Source organism: Dysidea avara, chromosome 8 (assembly GCF_963678975.1).
Source record: "Dysidea avara chromosome 8, odDysAvar1.4, whole genome shotgun sequence".
NCBI classification, from domain to species: Eukaryota; Metazoa; Porifera; class Demospongiae; order Dictyoceratida; family Dysideidae; genus Dysidea; species Dysidea avara.
In genome coordinates this window covers 296,087-313,334 of record NC_089279.1, presented here as the reverse complement: position 1 = coordinate 313,334, position 17,248 = coordinate 296,087, and the positions used below count along the sequence as shown (strand labels likewise).

Below are 17,248 nucleotides of genomic sequence, written 5' to 3'. Positions count from 1 at the left end.
AATACTGTAAAATCTACCCCAACAGAATCCAACCAAGCAACAGGCTTTAACCTAATGTTGCAGTTAAGCCTTGTAGAAGGTCCTCTTCAACAATCACTACTGAATGACTATCAGAGGATGATCAGACGTGATATGGGAAGTGTATACACTTAACAATACAGGCTGTAGGACCAGGTGTCCTACAGACCTTCAGCACTTGTGCTGTAAAGCATTAATAAAATTACACCCTATAGTATGAAACACTGTTAGCACAATTTGATGACATCATTAAATATAAATACAAAATAATTTCCAAATATGGTCATCAGATGATGAATGATGATGGTTGTGTTGATGGTACCTACAACAATGAGAGGAACATGATCACATGAGCTCCTATATGTAGTGGTATAATTATTACATTTAAGGTATCTTATCCATATAAGTCAGTTGTGGCCCATGGGATTATGACATCATTGATTATGACTAACTCATTTCTGGTTGAATTTCCCAGCTGAATCACCCAGTATAACAAATAGAAGGAATAATATGAATTTTAAGTTGAAATAGGAAAAAAAAGTTGTTGAAACAAGGGAATAGCTTTGTGAGACGACACTGTAAATTAATGTTACAGTATGTTCCGCGATCAATGTGGTCACTTAGTATGATATGTGCATCAAACTAAGTAACCATGCACAGGGAACATTCCATTAATGTACAGTGAAGAGAGGTCTGCAGATATACTAGTGGACATTTAATCTCAAAACTTCACCATGACTGAATTAGTGATTAAATGTCCACCAGTACATCTGCAGGTATGGACAACCTCTTATGTCACTACATTTTCTTTGATCCTAATTTTGCCTTGTATACCCTTTCTTTAACATAATTATGGCTACTGGTTGCTTACTGCATCAGAACGTAATGGCCACTTTATTTTTTCAGTAATTGATTGTTGGGGTGCTTGTTCAGATGCAGAGTTAATTTCGTGGCATGCCTGACACCATTGTTTGTTTTGATTTCAGTATATTCCGCCTGTTACACAGCGTTGCAAACGAAGAACAGTAGCAGAAGTATGTATCTCTACAATATACCACTTTAGCGTGGGCGTTCAAAGGCGCCGCTCGGTGTTTAACTCGCATATTGCCCGGGCAATATCATGGGAAAGCGGTTTGCCAATGACTTTGATACCCAGCCAGTTCAAAGAATCGATGCGCTTTGACTCGTTATATTGAGCGACATAGAGCTTTGTATTGTGGGACTCGGTTTTGTAGAGGTTGCTAAGCTTAGTACATAGGCTAAGATAGAGTAGTTGGTTGTTACTAAAGGATAATGAAGGCACAAAATAATTGTTTGGGCGATTGTGGATGCATATTTCTACCCACCGCGTATCAACCTTTGAACAGACCATGGAACAGCAAAGCTACTACTGCTATGTTGAAATAGGTTAGTAACTTACAGTTCTAAGTACTTAACTTAATATAATAACTTACTTACTGTCCCAATAGCGAAGTTAGTTGGCTTAACTTAGTACAAAAATGATAACAATATAAACTCCATCCCACAATCGCAAGTTTTCTAACATTGCGTGTTGAAGCATAGTAACGTATTAATGACGTTTTAACGTATGGAGAACGTTTTGATGGCTATTAGCCCACGTTATTAAAACCACAATCGATCTTCAGATGCTACTGTATAAAACAAATGGGATGAGTTCTTGTTAGTTCTTTCACCTATTAGGTGAGTGCGCCCCAAGTGATATATATCACTTGTACCATGGCTGCTTGGGATTTTGCTGACATATACACCCGCAGCCCTTGGGCCTGCGGCCCTCGTGCTTTGGGTGTATATATCAGCAAAATCCCTCGCAGCCATGGTATAACTATTATATAAATCCAGTCACTATGGATAACATAGGTATATGTGTGATAACTACAATAGCCATAGGGAAGCCATATCATGGCATTGCAAATTGACATTTTTGCATTGTCAGCAAAACCAAACTGAGACACACAGCAGGGCAAAGCATTGTACACACTGTGGTTGGTGAAAAGGCATGTCTCAGGACAAAGCAACATTGAACAGTGGAGAAATCAAGCCCGTACCCTGGAGTTATACTTGACTGGAGGCACAGTAAGTCGGTAAAATATTCAGCTAATTTCAAAACTTCATATAAACTTGCTGAAAGGGTTTTGGGCTCTCACAATAAATTGATGAAAATAATCAATGTAATCAAGTAATTGCACAATATACATTACATACACCATCAATACAAACTCTAAATAGTGAGCAGTTTGAAAGGAACAACAATTTTTTATTGTTCAGAGAATGAAGCATTACTGTCACTAAGAGTTGACCCATCATTAACAACATCCATGACAGATCCTGAGCTCTTAAACACGCCATATTGCAGCCTGTAATAGTTACGGTACCACCCAAGAGTAACATCGCACTCGTTCGCATGCGTGCAACTACGCACAATAAAAGTCGCCAAAAAGGGGGTGCGGCACCTGTTTCTATCGTGAGTCTTCATCCGTTGATTTGAGTGATGAAGACTCATGATCGAAAAAGATGCCACACCCACTTTTAAGCGACTTTTAATCGCGCATAATTGTACGTGTGCAACGTTACACTTGGACGGTACCATCTATCACCACTGCATGTCTACAGTATTTGATTAAGTGTAGGTGATGCTACGGTACCGCTCAAATGCAACGTTGCACTTGCTTGAGGACCGAAAATTCGCTAATTAAAGGGGCGTGGCACTTGTTTCACTCACGAGTATTCACCATGCAAGATAGGGGATAAATACTCGCAAGCGAAACGAGTGCCACGCCCCTTTAATTAGTGAATTTTTGATCGCTCGCAATCGACCCGCTCGAGCAAGTGCAATGTTGCATTTGAGCGGTACCGTATATGCATATTGCTACATATAAATTAATTGATTTAATAATCAGAGACTAATCGATTAATAAATTAATTGAAACTGAAAGCCCTAGAAGGGTCAGTCTATATAAGGCGTCCATGGGCTTGGTTATGCTTATATAGTATGTACGTGTTGAGTTGAATCCTCAAAAACATTTAATAAATCATGGATGCAATTGCACACGATCTTGAAATTTGGCTCATTTGTAGTACTGCTTGACCCACTAAAAATATTTCAAAATCTTAATCTTTTTGTTCAAATGTCTGACATAATATTTACAACCAATCAAAATTTACACATCCTATTGGGGAAGCCATATAAGTACAGTATCCATTACAGCCCTTTCCCAAACTTGTAATGGAGCCAAACCGTACGTGTCCGTTGTTGACACCTTTGCTGTTAACAATAATCATCTGGTTGGTTAAAATGTTAACTCTAATCCACTTTTAATTTTTAGCTGTTTTTCAGGATCCAGCTCAACTTGTACATGCTATAACTAATACTGGCAAGCTGTTATGAAGGAAAAGTAACCTAATTCACAAGAGGCAATTAATAATCAACTCTCTTGGTACTACTGTACCATATGATACTCTAAACTATTTAGTAACCACACCTCACAGTAATCGCTATAGACTTATGAATGTAGTTATACTGCTCATTCACATCACAAAACTGTCAAGTAATTGTAACACAACAACAAAAATTGACATAAACAAAGATCAAGCAGTCGGGTTCAAGCAATAACAATAACAAATCAGTCTACTATAATTCTCTTACATTATATTTGCTTACTGAGCGAAATAGCAGAATAACCTTCTAGCACATGCTCATCACATTCTATAACAGGTTGATGTTGTGCTACTTCTAAATTGCTACATACAGAATTATCAATTGAATTGTAATAATTTGTATTTTGCAATTGATGAAATATTTAGTAATTCTGTAATTACATTGCTATGCACTGCTAAAGAAGTGTACCTCAAACAAAACATTTTAACCCACTAATAATACACAGAAGTGTCTTCTTAACTGTTTTATAGTTCATCTATAACATTTTCTTATGCAAATTTTTCACGCAAAGCGTCAAAACTGCTCTTAATGTTCGTTCACATAGGTACGGACACACACCCTTTCAACTTGAATTATACCCAGTAGCCTAGGAGGCCGGCTGTGTTGTTTTTCAGCTGTTTGATGCCTGTAGAGTCCATTGGGAAAGGCCTTCATAAACACACTTCACCCATATTTCAAACCGACACATATTAACCACCTTAAACAGTTGTACCTGACTTGACGTTTAATAATGGTCTTTGTTTTACACATAAAGGCTGTCTTAGCGAACAATGTTTTGTTCACATGTTGAAACACTCTAATAGAACATACACCTGTACATATTCTAATGGAACAGTTGCTTCCAATTTCAGATAATTAGGATACAGGTAAATGAGGATCTAATGTGTGTATCAACAACCAGCTTTGTACAGATAAATAGCCTAGAGTTCTTCTTAAATGTTGGCAGAAGTTCACAACACAACAAAACAAGCTCACTGCCGTATTAGAACAATATCAAAATGATCTCTGAACATTTTCTACACCACTTTATCAGCTACTGTCATTGTCTACACCAGTGAGATCACCTCAACTGAACTATTACTAAAATGTAAATGATTTTTCATCACTTTGAACAAGCCTGTAGCAGTAAGTATATTATTGAGTTAGTGGTAATTTATGAATACACAGAGACCAACTCCACACAGCATCATCAACATCACAACCATTATAACACATGATGATCACCTGATGACATTTGACCCCTCCAGCACTAGTGATGAAGTCTCTACAAGGAGTACACACATCACTGGAGTTCCTCCTTCCTAGTAACTTGACGGGATGATCAACAGGAAGATCATCAGGTGATAATAAGATCTAATGAGGAACAATATCTCCATCTCAAATAACGTGGTATACATTGGATATATTAATTATCAAGGTGTCCTGATTTTCCAGGTCAGTTTATATACTAAGAGATACTGAGGGAAGTGTCTGGATTATGTAGGTGTCCTCAAGTGTCCACATTAACAGGTTACAGTGTAGCAATCTCAGTCAGAATTCACAATATGGTGCATATCATGATGTTGCTACTCACCTTACTGACACACTTTCCGCACACCATTCTATATAGAGCACATCATAACACATTAACTACACAACACTACTCACTTCTGACACACTACACAAGTGTGTGGGCGTGACATGAGAGAGAATCGTCGACTCTTACAAGCACTACATAACTAAAAGAAACATTAATAATTTGCCTATGTAACATGTAATACACACACACACGCACGTACGCACACACCCACACACACTACACACCCACACATGCATGCACACACACACACACGCACGCATGCACACCCACCCACCCACCCACACGCACGCACGCATGCACACCCACCCACCCACACGCACGCACGCATGCACACCCACCCACCCACCCACCCACACACACACACAACACACACACACACCCACGCACACCCACGCACACTACACACAGTGAAGCCTCAATAATCTGTGTTGACCAACTAAAACACCTTAACAACAGTATAAAATGCAAACTCTGAACAATAGACTCTGGTTATTAGACGCATGTGCTTATTTATTTGTGAAATTAATTATGCTAGTGGTTACAAATGACCTGTATGGTTTCCCTAGTATGAGAGCATTACTTGTGGTCACCATGTTTTTCAAGTGATTAGAGTACCATTAAAGGTAAGCCAATTTGTTTTAAGTTGAGGAAATGGTGAACGTCATGTATAGCCATCTCTTTAACAGAGGGTAGACATGTTGCGCCTAGCAGGGGTATTTAGTACACTGTGACACTGTTCTGCTAATCTTCTACTTCCATTCCAGTTCAACAATATGTGATAAACAAGAGTCTGTTGTCACGAGTCTTGCACAAGTAACCCAAATTATTAACTTAACAGATAATAACTAGGTGTACCTAACACCCTAGTACTCAGTAGTGAGCATTGAGCACTTGGTACTTTGTCAATAGAAATTCTGTGATCACATGACTTGAGGTTCCACCATAAGTGTATTACATGTTACCTTTCCTCTGATGATCTCCTTGTACATTTTAATATTGTACAATTGAAGGTTGACCAGATCAGCAGTAGACAGGATGTACCTGATGTGTATTAGTTCTCTAGTGGTTGATGGATACTGTACAACACATTAATACTAGCTCAACTAGTACACTACCCTACCTCATCATCTGATAACACTGATCCACTATCTGGTGAAGTGACCTCCTCTATTGGGTCAGTATAGTCATCATCAATATGCCATGAGTGACGTGGTAGTCTGTCCACTACACTAGCTAATCCACTGGTTAGTCCACTAACTGAAATACTCCTAAACTTTGTAGTGTTCATACTAGCAGTATTGCTGCTACTCTGAGCAGTACATAATGGACTATCAGTGTGTTTGTGTGTGAGGTGGTGTCTTGGGTTAGGGCTGGATGGGGAGCTCCTTGAGCGAGGTTTATAGCGTACCACTGAGACTGACTCTCGTAACTCTTGACATGAACTGTATCGAACGTCACTTGTCACCTCAGGACATGACACATAGTAGGGTAGTGACTACACAAGAGATACAATAATACAAGTCAGTACAGGACCAATCACATGTCAGAGAGGCCTCATGTAATGGGGTCACTTTCAAGCTACAGTAGGTAAATTGGTATACAAACAACACACTTATGGATTATGAAGTTGGCTGGTTTAGATACAACACACACTATTTGTAGTTTGTTCAAATGTTAAATGATCACAACATCTGGTAGCAGATGTATCATGACACATGATGATATCTCAAGGGAAACTGGTAAAGCAAAATGACAGACAATATTTATAGGAAGTAATAAACACAGTTCTCATATATAACCTCATAGTAGCGTCTACACAGAAATACATAAAACATTTTTGTAGTGAAATTCCTACCCTCTGATCACAAATTTGAGCTGAGTCCGCTTAGCTATCACTAATTTATGTGAGATGTGCCCACAAAACTTGCCTCATAAAATACACTGTCCGTAAGTGTACTATAGTTTAAAGGGCAACAAGACCACATGTGACACAATATCTTCATCATCCGAATTTCACACTGACTAGATAAAGCTCTGCAAATATTTTAAAACCGTTGTCAAGACTAACACCTAAACCACTTATGACAACCACATTCACTCGTAGACTATTGAGGTACACAAATGTTTTAAACAGAATGAACAATGGACTAGCAATCAACAAGTAATAATAGATCATGTTACAAACACACAAACAAGACACTCTACAGTGGCATAGGAAGCATGGGTGCTTGGGCACCCAGTGGTGCATTTATTGTGGCGTTTCCAGTCAGCCACTGAAGCAGTCACTGTGTTCTGTCAAAAACACAGTGACCGTTCAATTAGAATATATTTCATTGGCTACTTCTATACAGCAAACACCATTGCTATAATGCCTAAAGCTATTACTATTTGGTTGTTTATCTATAAGAAACCACACAGCCAGCTGTGGGGGCTTGGACACACAAATTCAAAAATAATCCAAAAGGCTGAACCGTGAAATAAGAGTCTCCCACAGCTCAGCTGTTATAGATTAGATGTTCACTTGGATGAACAGAGAGGTGTACCGATACAAAGATAATAACAAGGCCTGATGGTCCGGCAGACTTGCAAGCATTTGAGTGTAAATCGGAAGGCTGCATGTTCGAGGCTGCCCAGAGGTCCAGCCATGGATTTTTTCATCCTACACCTTTTCAAATACACTTTATATAACATCTTGCTGTAGGACCAGGTGTCACAGACCTTCAGCACTTGATAAATAAAAATAAGTATGGAAGTGTTTAAATAAGTTGTTATATATAGCCTAGCAACATATTGGTATTACGTGGTGTTGTACCCAGACTACAGTCCCATTCCAGTTACTCACTTCATCACTCAGATCAGCTACCAGGTCAGCTGAGGGAACCAGTTTTTTGCGATACATGATGGTCATCGTGTCCGATACTGTCACGTGATTGGTGTGAACTCGACGAAGGGTGGGCGGGGTTTTTATCTCTTCCATCAGTGTCTCCATGGGAGTGAGGACACGAGCAAGACTTCGTCCCTTAGCTCGGTCAGTGACCTAACAAGTGGGATAATACTACCCAATATGTAACAGTTTAATAAAATTGTATTTAAAGGCCACCCCTAAAAATCCTACTTCACAGTTCACACAAAGCAAACATATTCTCCATCCTATGCAGGTGCCACATGTGGTATAGTTGACAGTTACTACTCACCAATCAGCAGTGGCGAATCTAGGATTTTTAAAAGGGGGTTTCTGAAAGTTGGTATAGCTGAATAAAGCATCTGATAAGTTTCTCCTGAAAATTTTGAAATTTGATTGTATATTAGGCTATTTTTAGTTATCAATTACAATACAGTAAATCAAATGCTTTAATACTATAGCTAACTATAGGGCAAAGATGATAACTACAGGATGTAGCTTTGATTGCTCTATTAGAGTAGTTACTTGACTGCTCTATTAGAGTATCTCGATCGTTTTATGCAGTGGGAGATGAAAAGTGAAATGTTGCTGAGGGTTTACTAGCTATAAATGGTGTTAGTTAAGTGCAACTGCATGCATGCTACTGAAATACACTGGTATATAGTTGTTTGATATGATAAATTGTCAGTACAACAATGTTTATGCATTTATACTACCCCTGAGCTAAATTAAAAAAGGGGGTTTCTGTCAAAACCCTAGAAACCCATCTGGATCCGCCACTGATCAGGTGATCACATCACAACCATTATGATGTAATGTGTTCACTGACCACCTTAAAATGTAGAGATGATGTCATAGACTACCAAAGGTTAGATTGACCTTACTGTAATTGGGGGTTTCCTGATACAGTGAAATTGGTCAAGCATTATGTCTAGTAAGGAGATTAGTATATTATACACATCGAAAAATATTAAACCTGGAGAGATGGTATTGCTAGGACGATACTGTAGTAATTAAATCACATAATTATTGTGGTTGATAAAATGTTAAAATTAGTTAATGAATGGTTGATGTCACATTTACCCAACTGGTATAGCACTGATACAGTTGGTCCAAGAGTGTGCATTATTAAGAACACTCACAGGTTTGAGGTTAGGCTTCAGTGTCCTAATCTCTTTCATCAATCTTGTGTGAGGATCATCACATGACAGTGAGGATGAGCTGCTGTTAACCTGTACAGTATGAGTGAGACTACATGATAGTAGGATGGACAACATTGGACACTTATTCCCTTTGAAAAGGTGTCCTTAATTAAGTGGTAATAACATTACTGACTTGGGACCTAGACAAGTGTCCTTTACAAAGAGGTGTCCTTAGTTAGAATGGGTCAACAAGGTTTCTGTGCTATTTAGAGCCCCTCAGACAATGTGGGCTTACCGGGTACCCACAATTAATTGCCTCGGCCTGTGGCCTCGGTAATTAAATTTGTGGGTAGCCTCGCCCACATCATCCTCAGGTCTCTAAATAGCACAGAAACCTTGTTGATCCATTCTAAGCGGTTTAGACAATTTTCTGGGTTAAGAAAGGATAGATAAACTGTGCATGCTAGCATTGGGATCTATCCTTAAGTTGAGTTGAGTGCACCGGTGTGACATCCACAATCCAGGTAATCGTTGCGTGGCTAGTGCCAGTATGTATCAAGTAGTTACTATGCTGAGCTAGGAAGACACTTGTCTTGTTCAGAAAGTGAACTAACAGTAAGGACATTTTGTTTTTGGCTTTGCCCATTTTCGTTTGATGAATGTAGTAAACAACCACGAGACCACAGGTTAGTAACTATTTAGTAACCCCACCACAGGTTAGTAACTATTTAGTAACCCCACCACAGGTTAGTAACTATTTAGTAACCCCACCACAGGTTAGTAACTATTTAGTAACCCCACCACAGGTTAGTAACTATTTAGTAACCCCACCACAGGTTAGTAACTATTTAGTGACCCCACCACAGGTTAGTAACTATTTAGTGACCCCACCACAGGTTAGTAACTATTTAGTGACCCCACCACAGGTTAGTAACTATTTAGTGACCCCACCACAGGTTAGTAACTATTTAGTGACCCCACCACAGGTTAGTAACTATTTAGTAACCCCACCACAGGTTAGTAACTATTTAGTGACCCCACCACAGGTTAGTAACTAGTGCACCACAGGTTAGTAACTATTTAGTGACCCCACCACAGGTTAGTAACTATTTAGTTACCCCACCACAGGTTAGTAACTATTTAGTAACCCCGCCACAGGTTAGTAACTATTTAGTGACCCCACCACAGGTTAGTAACTATTTAGTAACCCCACCACAGGTTAGTAACTATTTAGTGACCCCACCACAGGTTAGTAACTATTTAGTGACCCTACCACAGGTTAGTAACTATTTAGTGATCCCACCACAGGTTAGTAACTATTTAGTGATCCCACCACAGGTTAGTAACTATTTAGTAACCCCACCACAGGTTAGTAACTATTTAGTAACCCCACCACAGGTTAGTAACTATTTAGTTACCCCACTACAGGTTAGTAACTATTTAGTAACCCCACCACAGATTAGTAACTATTTAGTAACCCCACCACAGGTTAGTAACTATTTAGTTACCCCACCACAGGTTAGTAACTATTTAGTGACCCCACCACAGGTTAGTAACTATTTAGTAACCCCACCACAGGTTAGTGACTCCACCACAGGTTAGTAACTATTTAGTAACCCCACCACAGGTTAGTAACTATTTAGTGATCCCACCACAGGTTTTAATTGGATTTAGTAACCTCAGACATCAAAGGAAATATTATGTAAAATTTTCTAAAAGGTATATAAACTACTAGTACTGCCAATTTGGAGTGTCCTTTAAGAAGTTATCCTAGTTCAGGTTTCTAAAATACTTGCATACCTCAACTGGCTTTAAATTTTCTTTGGAGAAACTTTTCACTGCTAATTGTACTATATCATATGCTGACAGTCTAAGGGAATCAGATGACTTGCTGTTTGTTGAAGAAACCTGCAGAAAAATAAATAAAATACAAACCCACAATCACAAATTTTAGATGTTGTTATAAAAGGAGAGCCAGTGCAAGCTTCAGACAAAAGGGCTTTTACCATCTCTGGTACTAAGCTTGCTTAGCAGAATCGCAATCAAGAGATTTTGGAAGCATAATTTTTAGAACCCGGGCAGTCGGTCTGTCTTTGCAGCGACGCCCACCAACAATGATAACAATATTATTGTGAGGACCTCAGAGACCTCAGTGGTTTCAGGCAATTGTAAGTGTTCAGATGACTAACTACACCCCCTGTAAAGGCTGCACATTTCAGCATACGGAGTTCTGTTGGAATAGCCTAATCCAATAAACACCTACATGTAAACTACTCTAATAGAACAGTCATTTTTAGATACAGGATCGACAGTCTATTATACTGATACAACATGACATAACTGATCCAAAATTTATCTGATTTGCTGATGAATGGCAGAAGTGATTACATGATATTCAAACCCACACTAACCACGTGAATATGTGCGCACGCACGCACGCACGCATGCACACACACACACACACACACACACACACACATCACCATCATGAAATTATTAGAACATCAAATGCAAACAATAGCTCAAAGTGATTCAAAGAACAAACTTGCAGCTAGAATAATCGACTGTCAACAGCATAATATCCTTACAAATGACAAGTATACCATTTGACATACGTCTCATTAACCTTGTTCACTGGAACAGGATAATGGTCCCACCTTACCAGAGTGAAGAGTTACTCCTCATTCAATGATATTAAAATGTGGTCACCCTGTATAGCATTTACATAATGTTATTGAGAAATGAATTTGCTAGTTAGTTTAGCCAACACTATAAGAGAGAGATGTTTGGAGAATTGCCCTCTTTGTTTACAGCTTTATACTGTAGTGTGTGGAAAGTTGACACAGCAAAGAGCAATCAGTCCACTACACACAGATGGACAGTACCTTTCTCAGTGTCTTCCCAAACTTAATGTTCTTCACCACATCAACCCATTTCTTCCTCTATAACATGTGATGATCTCATATTACATCATCACTATAGCTCACATGATCTGCTCTATCTTGCTCCTCAGTCTACACAACATCATAATGTTACTGTGACAACCAGTACACTATACCTCTAATGACAAGCTGGTCAGTTCAGTGGCTTCATCATATAACGACCTACACACCAGTTGGTAGTGTGTTGCCATGTCAATCGATGACTGGAGACGAGACTTGCACACCTAATATGGTAATAACAAATGAGTACATAAGCAAATTATATGTTTACTATTATTAGTCATAACACACAGTGGTTCAGTGACTTCATCCCATAGAAATTACAAGGCGAGAAATTTTCATGATTTTTTTTATAAGTGATAAAATTAGTGGAACAATTGTTCTTTGTGAAAACATCTAAACAAAGTGTATAGCGTAAGTGACCTATTATCGAACGGTACCTATTATCAAACATAAAAATCACGTAACGTATTCGGAAGTTTACAATATTATTCCGCATACTCGTAAGCTGTTTATATGGGGAATTCCAATAGTGTAGCCTATTCTTAATGAGCTTTCCATCCTTTAGAGTTTATGTGTGGACATCATAGTAGTCTTGACACTCATCACCACTGACAAAGAAATGAAGAAAAAGAACATAGGAATCGCCGTGAAAGAAGTACAACTCGAGCGTGACTTTGGTGGCGGAATTGGGCTTACTGTTTGTCATTTACCTGAGTAAAAGATGTATCCACGAAGACTGTACAGAAGGGGTTGTTGTAAACAAGGATAATAAGACTATGTTATTGGTCGTAATGTGCTGATTTTTCACTGTACGCATTTTACACTAAACGATTCGCTGTTGTAACTCACAAGTGCATGCTTGTATCAAAACTATACTTCAGTTACAGTATCATGGTACTTCAGTTAACACATTGATATAATAGTTAAGAGTGTGTAGGGTGCACTGAAGTCACCACAGTAGAAAAGGTGCAAAACGTTCGATAATTGATTAACGCAAATTAATGGGCGTTCGATAATAGGTATCGGTGTTCGATAATTCATATTTTACGGAATGCAGAAATCCACTCATAACACGGACACTAATCGGATACTATTACTCAAACTTACGTGAGGTATTCTACAAGAAAGGCGCTACCTCCTGGTTAAAAGTTGAGGTTGATACTACTTTCCTGGAGATATTTATGAAGTAAAGTATAAACTTTGTTCGATAATCGGTCACTTACGCTAATTGAAGGGATCAGTGGGAAAAGGGGATAACCCACATTTTGAGATTTGCTATTTTGTAAAAACAAAATTGCTCGGTTAGGCATGTTATTAACGTTTCCACAAAAATTAACAACAGGACTTTAAGCCACAACCAAATTTAAATTTACATTAGTCTACTGCAATTCAGGAATGTCACAAAATTCTACACTACACACACATTTTATTTTTCAAATGTGGGTAACCCCCCTACTGACCCCTTCAATTACTCTTGGCCTGTATTGGTCAAAATAACATTACAAGGTGATATAACAATGCTGAAGGTTTGAGATGATCTTCATTTACCGTCTCCTGCAACTTGTATGCGGGCAGCCGTACATGTTAAAATGTCATGGATAAAATGTTACCCGTGAAATTGATAATGCACAAAATTTCTTGTTTCACATTACCACATAACAGTTGGAATACTACACATTACCACATAACAGTTTCACATTACCACATAACAGTTGGAATACTACACAGAGTTACTCTGTATCAACTACTGGGAGCTAGTTAATGAGTATTGACTGATGTCACAGTTGTGATGTAACTAGATTACAATATCAGCCATTTCATCACCGCACATGTTGACACACATGTTGACACTCATGACACACATGTTGACACTCATGACACACATGTTGACACTCATGGCTCACGCACACTCAGACCATAAATTTACACTTGGGAATTTTTTATGGTAACTGCAAAAACCATTAAAATTATGTACCACAAAAATACGATATCTATCAACAAATCCTGTACATAATGATTAACCCTCTGGTGTGGTCCAGTAGTGATTATGGTAAACCAACAGGTGATAGTAACTAGGAGATGAGGTATTACTAATCATCACCATTAACAGTCCAGGACATTTTGGTCACAACTCAGAAATTAATAATCACATCTTCACAAGTAGGAATTTCACTCAACACATTATGAGAGACATTTAAGGCCACAAAAACTGAGCTGTACAGTGTGAGGATATTTCCTAGAGGAAAATAGTTTGCATATGATGATCCTTAAATTTTGAGAAAATTTTTTTGCTTCTTTCAGTTTAAAACTGACCAAGTTGAGGAGGAAATGTTAGGTTGAACTCACAATGAGTAAGAATACAATTATTTCAGTATAATGGCACGACCCAAAAATTGTGCACTTTTTCACAAAACTATGAAACTTCCCACACAATATGGTACTCCTCACAACAGGTATTTGTACTAGTAATAGCATGGGTAGCAGTGAAATTTGGGATAAATATCACGAGTGTGGAAATGGGGATAAATTTCACGAGGCGAAGCCGAGTGAAATTTACCATTTCCAATACAACAAGAGTGGTATTTATCCCAAATTTCACTGCTACCCATGCTATTCCCAGTTAATACCATACTCTCTGTATATACACATGCTGTGCATTAGCATTGCTATGTACGCAATTTGTCACTATGTACTAAACACGCGTCGACACTAATTGGCGCTACATTGTTAACATAAATTCTAGCCAATGAAATTGCAATTACAACTTTTTCACTGCTACCAGTGAAATACGGGATAAATTTCACTGCTACTATTGAGACTTTTGTATGGGCAGTGAAACAGGTATGGTATTAAAATATATAGTGCCATTGTAAATTTGACCTTGGGTGACCTTATGATGCATAGAAAATTGTTACTAACTGCCTGACGAATTGCTAAAATATGATACCAAACTAAAGTAGTTTTGTTGGGGAAAAAAGGTTGGTTTTTATTTGAAATCAGTAAGTGAAGTCGTGATCATTTATTTTACTTTTGAATTTACCTGCCCCGGGAAATTTAATCCGATAAATTGGCAGCTAATAAAATGATCATAACTTTGAAATGAAATCTTCGTTTAATAAGACCTTTACTTCAGTACCATGCTTTGATAAATTAATGCCTGACCAATTCCCTGTGAAAAAATGAACATAAAGTCAAATCTGTGATGGCATTATATCTAAACATACACACATTTCATGCTTTATGAAAAAGTGCAAATATAGTTAATATTGGGGAGAGATGACACTTTATTTGGTTAGAGATTTTAAGCTATTGTCAGCTCCTTGTCCCCACATGGAGCTTTAAGTGATTTGTTTGTAATTTGTAAGCACCCCAGAAACACATGAGTACCTTAATAATTTCCTCCAATGAGATCTCTCTAGAACTCTTTCTAGTAATTCCTAGTATTTGGTCCGAGTCACTATCACAATCAGATCCGATATCACTAGTGGTGTCACACTCCTCGGTGGTCATCAGGTCTATCAAGTGTTCTAATGTCTGAGGTAATGCCCTCTCCTCATCCTCACTAAGTCCATAGTCCAGGACATCATATACTAACATGCCTAGGGCACTGATAGCCTGTAACAATGTGTTAGTGTGACATGGTGTGACAAGGGGGAGACACGCAGGCACATGACACATCAGTAGATCTGCAATTATTGTTAGTATGTGACACAATAATTATATTCCTATCAATGTCTCATCCTAGCAATTCCTGTGGCTAAGTATTGTATGGTATATCATGTGTGACTACCTTGGAGGAGTGGCTACAACTGATCGAGTTTAAACCAATAATCAAAATCAGTTATTTGTATCTCAAAAGGTAGCCTTTGCAAACTGACCTGCAGCAGGAGTGTGTAAGTGGATACATTTTAATTGTGGATCTAAAATTGTCCTTAGGGTTGGCATTACAGATCAACATACAGCAGCAGGTGCCTCTGTGTCACTTCCCTTGTTGTTATTGTAAACAACCTTTACCTCTTTAATTGAATGGTAAGCTGGACTAGCTGCTGAATGGAGGAACAAACAAGATAATTACACTAACACACTAAACATTAACACTATCACACCTTATTCACCTAATACTGATAATTTGCAACTTGATAACAGACAAGAAACAGCTAGCCAGCAAAGCTTTGATCTTGTACCACAAGACAAGATCTCTAGCTCACCTCGCAATCTCTTAGCTTTCCTAACATCTACTTCTCCCATGGACGTTACGAAAACACTGGCGAGTGACAAGGCGGGTATAGCAGCCACTCCATACTCGTTTCGTAGTCGCTGTAGTTTCCTGGCACACTGATAGCATACCGCCCAGGATTGATCCTCTGAGAGCGGAGCACGGAATATATTCAGCAAATCGCTCAACGATCTCTCTGATCGGCCACTCGTTGAGGTACTCATGCCGCTCAGCAGCCAGTAGCTACGCCTTCAAACGCCACGGCATTATTATGGCGTCCCCACCGGTTACCCGCTAATTATCATATTTTTGTATTGACAATGACGTCACAACCAATAGATAAATAAAAATACACACTACACCAAGTTGCCGCCCCCTAGCGACTGCTAGCTCTCAATGAACAGTTCAACATATCTTCTCCCAAGATGTTTTCTATTCTTCTCTCTCACAGCATCTTTAGCTAGCTCTGCCGAAGGGAAGGTGACAAGAGCATCTCCACTAGGTCGGCCATCCCGGTTGAAACCAATCTTGACATCATTGGGCTCCACCTGAGGAGGGGACAGTGGAACAAGTACCTAACTAATAATATTTGAAAAAGAATTAGTCATATTAACAGGAAGAATGCTAGTCTCACGTGGCTAGCCAGACCATTTGTGTGGGTGGGAAAAGTAGGCACACACTGGATGTGGTTAGATGAGAGACTGCCACTCTTAAATGGCATTTCTAAATCTCATTACAAAGAACATCAGTGTAGGGCCCTAAATCAACAATACCAGACCTCTTAACGTAACCTCATATCTAAGAGACAACCTCTTTTAGTAACACTGGTTTGGCAGGATACACACTAGCCACTATGTGTCAGTCTCTTGTACACCACCTACAGGTTACCAATGAAAACTGTCTTAGAGCAGTCTTTAAATGGGTAACAATATGGCCACACAAAATGTCCCATGATAAGGAGCCAACCTGTAGGTGTCCTCAGGTGTCCA

The 17,248-nt window shown here is 38.8% G+C and overlaps 2 protein-coding genes and 1 non-coding gene across 8 annotated transcripts in view; 1 reads left to right on the top strand and 2 right to left on the bottom strand.

Moving 5' to 3' along the window:
* Positions 1 to 250: 250 nt before the first annotated feature.
* On the bottom strand, positions 251 to 16,580 carry LOC136263741 (protein spire homolog 1-like). 6 transcript variants are annotated; one of them, XM_066058374.1, is made up of 15 exons: positions 16,252 to 16,580; positions 16,004 to 16,089; positions 15,431 to 15,658; positions 12,157 to 12,264; positions 12,086 to 12,112; positions 11,984 to 12,040; positions 10,899 to 11,006; positions 9,099 to 9,188; positions 7,897 to 8,091; positions 6,175 to 6,549; positions 6,017 to 6,130; positions 5,123 to 5,193; positions 5,049 to 5,076; positions 4,700 to 4,828; positions 251 to 340 (listed from the first exon to the last, which is right to left on the bottom strand). In XM_066058374.1, exons 1-15 carry the CDS (start codon positions 16,481 to 16,483, stop codon positions 305 to 307), a joined length of 1,884 nt encoding a protein of 627 aa, XP_065914446.1. In that variant the 5' UTR covers positions 16,484 to 16,580; the 3' UTR covers positions 251 to 304. The 6 variants fall into 6 exon arrangements, with proteins under 6 accessions (XP_065914446.1, XP_065914447.1, XP_065914448.1 ...); XM_066058375.1 differs by having other exon boundaries at positions 16,004 to 16,086; XM_066058376.1 differs by having other exon boundaries at positions 16,058 to 16,089; positions 16,252 to 16,579.
* On the top strand, positions 11,090 to 11,207 carry LOC136265281 (U11 spliceosomal RNA). Its single transcript, XR_010705475.1, has one exon. It is a non-coding gene; the product is annotated as a U11 spliceosomal RNA (small nuclear RNA).
* LOC136263740 (epithelial splicing regulatory protein 1-like) overlaps positions 16,566 to 17,248 on the bottom strand; it is a 37,302-nt gene continuing 36,619 nt past the window's right edge. The window contains exon 14 of the mRNA XM_066058373.1: positions 16,566 to 16,807. Within this exon, the coding sequence (XP_065914445.1) occupies positions 16,646 to 16,807 (162 nt within the window). The 3' untranslated portion in view covers positions 16,566 to 16,645. The remainder of the gene's footprint in view (positions 16,808 to 17,248) is intronic.

Bases quoted from the DNA above. Each gene is read 5' to 3' on its own strand.
- LOC136263741 (XM_066058374.1), bottom strand. From the start codon at position 16,483: ATGAGTACCTCAACGAGTGGCCGATCAGAGAGATCGTTGAGCGATTTG. The intron at 9,189-10,898 runs GTATGCAAGTAT...CATACTGTACAG, and splicing joins AAAATTTAAAGCCAGTTGAG to GTTAACAGCAGCTCATCCTC. The intron at 6,550-7,896 runs GTGAGTAACTGG...TCTCTTGTGTAG, and splicing joins TAGCTGATCTGAGTGATGAA to TCACTACCCTACTATGTGTC.